Source organism: Lipotes vexillifer, unplaced genomic scaffold (genome assembly GCF_000442215.2).
Source record: "Lipotes vexillifer unplaced genomic scaffold, Lipotes_vexillifer_v1.1 scaffold70, whole genome shotgun sequence".
Taxonomy (NCBI): domain Eukaryota; kingdom Metazoa; phylum Chordata; class Mammalia; order Artiodactyla; family Lipotidae; genus Lipotes; species Lipotes vexillifer.
The window spans coordinates 1,134,242-1,142,508 of NW_006789896.1; the positions used below are offsets into that span (position 1 = coordinate 1,134,242).

An 8,267-nucleotide genomic window follows, 5' to 3' on the forward strand; every position below is an offset into this window, starting at 1 on the left:
TCTAGAAGTGGAATTACTATGGTAAGAAATGTTACAATTCTGAATAGATGACTAAATTGCTTGTTTAACTTCAGACAATACGAGTTTAAGGCAACAGTGAAAAATCCAAATGCGGGTGGCCTACAGATATTGTCATCAGGAAGTACCTGAGGACACCCAGGAGTGTTTGAATGCTTTTGCACATGCAAGGTATTTAGAACAGAGTAGGTGTGGAAGTGGAGTGAGAGTGACTATGTATTCACTGCTTGAGAAAAGCAAAATTAGTGACCTAAGGCCTCCCTCCAGGCCTGTTGGACAGCATTTCCACAGCCGACCCATATACTCAGCCAAACTCTTGCCTACTCCCTGAGGGTGAGCCAGGAAAGTCTTGGGAAGGAGAGAAGGAAGGAACAGCTCTCCTAGCCTTGGACGTGTCTGTAGTTGGAGTGGCCCCTAGGGCATCTGAGCTAGGCTTTCCCCCACAGGGCTGGCCCAGCATAGAGGCCCAACCCCAGAAGAGCATAAACAGGGGTGACCCTGAAAATACCTTTTGCTGAGAGAGACCAAGGCCAGTTGAATGGGGCAACCTCAGTACCAGGATCCTTTTATTACAAATCATGAGTTCAGGTGAGATCCCCAATTGCTGGGCAGTTAAAGTTGTGTGCAGTTCTCCCCTGTTATAAACAAAACTGGATTGAGCACACTTGCTCTTCCCTTCCATCCAGCATCACTACCGGGCTTTACTTCTTTAGGTCCCTATTTCCCCTCCTATAATGGCAGCAGGATTCTCTGTTCATCCCTCAGGATCCTCCCCAGAAGATGAGACTAGAGTGAGGCAACTGAGGCAGTCATTCTGCAGGCAAAAGTTAAGGGTGTGCCAAAAACCCTCAGTAATCAAGATAAAGAATACTTTAGGGAATTCCCTGGCGGTCCAGTGGTTAGGACTCCGAGCTTCCACTGCAGGGGGCAGGGGTTTGATTCCTCCTCCCGGAACTAAGATTCTGTATGCCGCATGGTGCAGCCGAAAACAAAAACAAAAACAAAAAGTGTATTTTAATGCAGCATTTTAAAAATTCAAAACTAATGCAAACAAAAAATCCATGATGAACAAAATACCAGAACTTACAGTGTTAAAGACGAGATCCAACCCTTCACTTTCACCAACCTGCCTCACTCCTTTCACTAGTCCTGGTTCCACTAAAACTTTATATACAAAATCAGGTGGCCAGCCCCACTGGCTGTGGTTTGCCAATATTCCTATTTTTTAAAATTCTTTGTTATATATATTTTTTATTGTGGTAAAATATACATAATATAAAATGTACCATTTTAACCATTTTAAACTTTACAGTTCGGCGGCATTAAGCACATTCACATTGTTCTGTACACATGATTTTTAAAAAAATATTACATTAAAATATTGTATATCGTGATTACTGAGTTTGGGGGCGCCAGAGGCCAGTGTCTCCCTTGCCTTACTCTAGTTCTCACGCTGCCACCCCCACTCTTCACCCACTCCTGCAGCCTGAGGAAGGAAAACTGCAAGTTTCTCCCATAAGGCAGCAGCAGAAGGGTTATTCCGGTGGCGATCAGGCTATTGAGGACGTCCGTCCACACAGCCGCCGGCAACAAGAACACTTGCTCCACCTGCATCCTCCCGCCGCCTTTGCTCTCTTGCAATGAGACACACTTGGCTGGCGCTCCCTCTACCTGCCCAGGACCACCTGACGGAGGGCGGGCATCCCGTGGCCCGGCCCGCTCGGGTCGGCTGGGCGTCCTGCCGGCCAATGGGGAAGGGGCCCCTCCGGACACAGGCAGCGTCCTTAGGAGCGGCCAATGGGAGCGCGGCATGCAAATGAGCAGGTGCGGCGACGGCTGACCAGTCAAGGCGGCAGCGGCTCAGGGCGTGTTAAGAGGCGCGCTGGGAGGTCGCGGAGCAGACACGCAGGCTTCGAGCTGCGAGCTCCCGTCTCCCGCCATGGCCCCCGCTCCGCCCCCCGCCGCCTCCTTCTCCCCCGCCGAGGTCCAGCGGCGCCTGGCGGCCGGCGCCTGCTGGGTCCGCTGCGGGGTCCGCCTCTACGACCTCACCGGCTTCGTGCGGCACCACCCAGGGGGTGAGCAGCTGCTGCGGGCACGGGCTGGTCAGGATGTTAGCGCCGACCTGGACGGGCCACCACACCGGCACTCGGACAACGCGCGCCGCTGGCTCGAGCAATACTACGTGGGGGACCTGCAAGGAGACCTTCAGGTACAGCCGGGCCCGGGGGTCACACACCCTCTGTTACCCCCACCCTCCCCGCCCCAACTCTCCACTCCCCGGCAGGCCGCGTTCACCTGCCCTCTAGGAGGACCCAAGGTGACAGCCTCCGCCCTCACCTCTCTTCTCTCCAGGTAACAGGTCCCTGCCTAGCAGCCAGGAGTTTGCCCTCCCTCTCCAGCCTTTCCCCTGTCCCTCCTCTGTCTGCTACTCCTCCCACCTCATAAGGTACCTCCTCCTTGCTACTTGTTCCTGCTGCAGCCTCTGCCATCTGACAACTGGGATTGCCTTTTTCTGTTTGAATAATAGCTTCCAAGTTCACCTGTCCTCCCCATCTCGCCCTACCCCTGCATCCAACAGGCACAGACCAGTCACCCTTCTCAGCTAGTTTGGTTTTCCTGGCACCAACGTAGTCTTGCACAGCGGCTTCTCTGGTTGCGTGGAGAGGTTGGCGCAGTGTCTTGGGTGGCCTATGTCCTCCCAATCCCTCAGACCTCCCTTTATTCCTTGTCTTGCATGCTGGCTTGGGTGTCCAGCAGAGTGACATGACAGGGGTAAGCCAGTTTTGCTGGGGAGAAGGGAGTAGCACTCTGGGCTGCATGCTGCTGTGCACCACAGGCTCATGATTGTATTTAAACCTCTGATCCTGGGGTGGGTTTTCTTATCCCCATTTTAGGATGTGGAAACTGAGGATCAAGGAGGCACTGTAATTTGAGGTCAATTTGGAATTTGAGGTAATTTGAGCTAATTAGTGGAAAAGTCAAGTGTGTCTGATTCCAAAATCAGTGCTCTCTCCATCCCAAGTATCCTTGGGCCTGGGAGATGATCCTATCCGTTGGGTTCCAGGTAGGCTTGTGCCAGAGGCAAACCGACTCTTCAGGACTTCCCCAGGCCCAGCTCTAGGACTGGTGACAGTGAGGCCATCATACTTGGACATAAACCAACAGTTGTTCCCTGCTTCTAGCTCTTGCATTCAAGATGGCCCCAGCAAGTGCTTTTAGGTCTTTGGATGAAAGGACTTGCCTCTCACTGTTCCAGGTGGCTTTTCACTAGGCCATCTTGCCTAATTCTTTAATCATTTATTCACTCACTCACTTGGTCCCTTAGTGATTGGCAGTACTGAGCTAGGCACTGAGGAGGTATCAATGGACAAAAGCAATACGGTCTTCATGGACCTAACAGGCTAATGGGGTAACATACTAATCCTACAGTAATTCTTCAATTACCTGGTGCTATCAGAGTATGAATCAGGGAGAGCTTTCTGGAGAAAGTAATATTTACCCTGGGAGCTAATCAATGGATAGGGCTTAAGCCAGGGGAAGTGTGGTGAGAAGAACCTTCCAGACAGAGGGAAAAGAATGTGTGAAGGCTCTGAAGGGTAACGGCTTGGCAGAGTCAAGGGACAGAAGTAAAACCAATGTGACCAGAGGCTGTTGGGCAAGGAGAGGGAGTGGAAGGAGGCCGGAGAATCAGCCAGGGCCGCTGTGGTCAGGTTTTGGGACTTGATTCTAAGAACAATGGGAAACCAGGTAATGGATTCAAGCAAGGGTGTGGCGTGGTCAGATTTGCATCTTTGGAAGAGCATCCTGGCTGCGATGCCAAGAAGCGGTGGTAGGAGCCCACGTGGGTGTGAGGAGACCAGGCGGGAGGCTACCCCATAGCCCAAGTGAGAGGTAACCGTGACGATGACCAAGGGAAGGGGAAGGTTGAATTTGGGAGACTTCATATGTAAAATGGCAAGACTCAGCATTCTGCAGCGGGGGCCCAGTTTAATCTTGGAAGCTGATGTTAGGTGTGTGGTCATGCTGAAGGGGCAGGTTTAGCCATAGATATAACTGAAGCTGAGTGCAGGAAATGAGAGGTGGGAGCCGGAATACTAGAGACTTCCAGTCTCGTGATGGCTCATGGAAGCCATCCTACACTGTAACTGTGTCCTATAAACAGGCACCTTAGGGTGTGGCCTCTCCTCCCAGCACCGTCTAGAGCATCTCTCCTGGCTAGCTGCCCTAGATGGCTTTACCTCCTAGCTCTGCTAGCGACCCAGCACTATGGTTTGATTTGGCTTTGTTTTGCTTTGCTTTACCTGACCTTCAGAGAATACTGAGTCTAAATTTGTTTCTTACCCCTGCACTCACCTGTTACCCCAAGAGTCCCAGTGTGGCCATGTTTCAGGCATCCTTATATCTGGGCCCCCACCTGAGGATGTGGGAAGAAAACTAAAAATTAACACCACATTTACAAACCCGTGGCCCAAACTTGACCAATGGCCGTAGTCACCCAATACTCCAGTTGCTTGTCAGCTTCTGTCTACTATTCTGGAAACTAGTGTAGGGTTGTCTTTATATTGGGGAAGAGAGGTATTCAGAGGAGAAATCTGGAGAAGATATCTTTTCAGAGAGAAACCGTCTTCGTAAGGGCTGAATGGAGAGGAGACATATCTGTTCTTCTCTCTGGTTAAGCCCTTCTGGCAACCCCCATGCTGCCTTCTCCACCTCTCCCATCTCCTCCTGCTGGACCAGGGATGCTGACACCTGTTGAGGCTAGAAACCGGCTTCTGTAGTGTGAGGACCAGAAGGGGCGTTGATGGGGAAGGGGAGTGTCATGAGCCAGCTCTGTTGTTTGGAGCTCATTTCTGAGTGGCGCCCCTCCTCTTTCCAAGTGTAGTCCTCAGCGGGGAGCCTGCTGGAGCTCTGCCATGAAATTGCAGGGACAAGGCTCAGCCCCACTGGTTTCCCCTTCCCCCCACTTTGCCACACCCCCTCTGTATACACACTTACCCACACATTCACACTCACAGGGAAGCACACACACATGAAACAAGTCAAACTTGTTTGAGCCAACATACCGTGGGGATGAGACAAGATCTTTTGTAGCCCTGGACTTGAGGAAGTGAATCAGTGATGGCTGAGCAGGGAAGCCAGGCCCTCTTCTCGATTGGGTGCTCAGGGCTCCTCACTCCAAGCTTAGATAAGAGTGGCTCATGTTGTTAGTGGGGCATGAAATCCATTGACTGAGCTGCAACCAGCAATTTTTTTTTTTTTTTTTTTTTTTGTGGTACGCGGGCCTCTCACTGCTGTGGCCTCTCCCGTTGCGGAGCACAGGCTCCGGATGTGCAGGCCCAGCGGCCATGGCTCCCGGGCCCAGCCACTCCGCGGCATGCGGGATCTTCCCGGACCGGGGCACGCACCCATGTCCCCTGCATCGGCAGGCGGACTCTCAACCACTGTGCCACCAGGGAAGCCCAACCAGCAATTTTTTAAAAGAAATAGGAAAGAAAAGAACTTCGGGTCCAAACCTCCCAAGGCCATAGATACTGTTTCCCAGACTTGTCATCCATGAATCACTGTCCCAGTTTTTTTCCAAATTGGCATATGACTTGAACTATTTAATATTTATTTTTAAGTAGACTCACTTTTTATTTTACCGTTTACTCACCCTAGGCAATATTACCAGTGAAATCAGGGTTTACATGCACTTTAAAAATAGAGCTATTAAAATAAATGCTCATCCTCCTATCCCCTAAAATCCTGAGCACCATCAGTGGAGTAAGTATCACACTTTGGAAGACACAAGGAGCAGAGCTTCTTAACTCTGGAGTTCTATGGACCATTTTCTGGGATTGATGGAAGCGATGAAATTGTGTGTAAAACATGCGTGGTTGTGCATTTTTCTGGTGAGAGAGCTGCAGCTTTCATCACAGTCCAACCAGAATCCTTCCCTCACTCCAGACCTGCCACTAAGAGGAAAATAACTGAAAAGATAGATCATACTCCCCCCGTCTTACACACCCAGACCTTGAGGGGGCCTCCTGTGGGCAGACATCTGACCATGCCCCTGGAGAAAAGCCCTCTGTTTGGGGAGACCCTAGAGGAGGGCAAGCCCTGACTCCCCAGCCCCTGCTGTTGGGTTAGCCCTAATGTCTGAATGTGTGTCTCATGCTAATCCCACAAGGTGTATCTGTCTCTGAATGGCTGAGAAGTCCCCAGATTCTGCCACATGTGGTTCTGCCAGGCTTTGGGGGTCCGGCCATTCAGAACTTTGGAGCTTGAGTAACTAAATGGGGGTGGACAATAGGGAGGAAATCTAAGTGCAGGAAGACTCAGGGTCCCCACCCCACCTGGGGCTCCAGAACAGCTTGAGCACAGCCCCAGCTTGGAAGGCCGGCCTGAGCTGAGAATTCAGATAAAAGCTGATGATTGGGAAACTTGCTAAACTCCCCCTGCCTGCAGAGCAGAGTGGATGTGAGAAATCTGCTAACTGAAGGGGATCGAGGTCTGCTTAGCCCACAACAAGGCTTCCTAAGTGGGCCTGCCTGGCCAGTCAGCAGCCACCGTCCTTTGCTACCTGCCAGGGACTTGTGAGCCCTGGCCTGCTCTGGTGCCAGGTGAGCCTTATCTGGAGGATGAAGCTAGGGCAAGCTGGGAGAGGGCCAGGGACCCAAGTCACTGTGGTTCCATGTGACACAGGGTAAACACAGGCTCCAAGAGTGCCCCCTGGTGTCACCTCAGAATTCAGTGATTGAAGGGGCTTCGAGACCCAAATTAGGGCGAAAGTTGGAAATTACGACTCTATGGGGGAAATAAAAAGAAATAGACAGGAATCACAGAAACACCTGAGGGTAATCATTTCTGGAAACATTACCAGCAAAGAACCCAAATTGATGCCTGAGCAGCATCCATCATCTTCCCTTTCCTTATTTATTTATTTATTTATCTTAAGACACACAACTCACTGTTGGTCCATATGTCGTCTTCATTCATTTAGACAGACAGGAAATAAGCGTCCTGTTCTCTCTGAAGCCCACCACGGCACTGAAAGTACCCTTGCCAGGGCCATCGGGACCTTCACCTGGCTAAACCTGGTGGTCAGTTCTCACCTGGCCTGGCAGCAACTCACGACATGGCGATCGCTCCCCCCTGCTTGACACACTGTCCTCAGCTGGTTTCTGGATACCTCGCCCCTTTGGTTTTCCACTGCTGCTGTAAAAAATTACCACAAACTCAGTGACTTAAAGCAACACACATCTATTCTCTTGTGTTTCTGGAGGGTCAGAAGTTAGAAATGAATTGGCAGCCTTCCTTCTGGAGGCTCCAGGGGAGAACGTTTCCTCACTTTTCCCAGCTTTTAGAGGCTGCCTGTGTTCCCCGGCTCCTGGCCCCCAGCCAGCAGTCACATTGCTCTGACCTTTGCTCTCCTGTCCCTTCTCGTTCTCGGACTCTTATTCTCCTGCCTCCATCTTTCACTTATAAGGAATCCTGTGATTACACTGTGCTCCCATCCCCCCTGCCCCCACCCCCACACCAGATATCCAGGATCATCTCCTCATCACAAAATCTTTAATTTAATCACACCTGCAAAGTCCTCTGTGCCATGTAAAGTAACACAGTCACGGGTTCCAGGTATTGGGACGTAGATTTTGAAGGGGGGGTGCGTTATCCCGCCTACTTCACTCCTTATACTCCTGGCCGTTACGGCTCAGTCTCCACTGCTAGTTTCTCTTGCTCTTCATTTCCCAGAAAAGTCGCACAGTGTGTGCTCTGCTGTACAGCTTCTTTCACCCAGTACTACGTCTGGGAGATGATCTGTGTTTTTCAACTGTCTCCATTCCTTGCTCTGTCCTAGAGAATCCAGAGGCTGTAGAGGGGGAAATGGGGGATAATTGGAGAAAACCAGAGCCAGTGGCTGGGACAGACCCCATGCCGATCCTCATGAGTCTCCTTAGGCCTCCTTCCAGGACGCCTACCCACTACTACCCCACCTTGGCCAGAGCTGCGTTATACTCATTATTGCAGCAGTCTCCTGGGCAGGTCTCTCCCTGCCAACACTTCCTTCAGCCCATTGCCTTGTGAAGCTTTCCAAAGAGCATGTGGTTTTGTTACAACGGGATTCCTAAATCTTCAGTGGCTCCCGATTGCCACATCCTTTAAGTCCATTCCAAACTCTATTTCTTCCACAGAGATTCTCCTTATCTCCCCATCTAGAACTGAGTTTTTCCTTCTCCCAAACTCTCATAGCACTTGGCCTTTCCCTA

General features: G+C 51.0%; 1 protein-coding gene across 1 annotated transcript in view; it reads left to right on the plus strand.

The window, feature by feature from the left end:
- The first annotated feature begins 1,892 nt into the window (after positions 1-1,892).
- Positions 1,893-8,267, plus strand: part of FA2H (fatty acid 2-hydroxylase) — a 51,619-nt gene continuing 45,244 nt past the window's right edge. Inside the window, exon 1 of the mRNA XM_007462942.1 lies at positions 1,893-2,227. Within this exon, the coding sequence (XP_007463004.1) occupies positions 1,958-2,227 (270 nt within the window). The 5' untranslated portion in view covers positions 1,893-1,957. The remainder of the gene's footprint in view (positions 2,228-8,267) is intronic.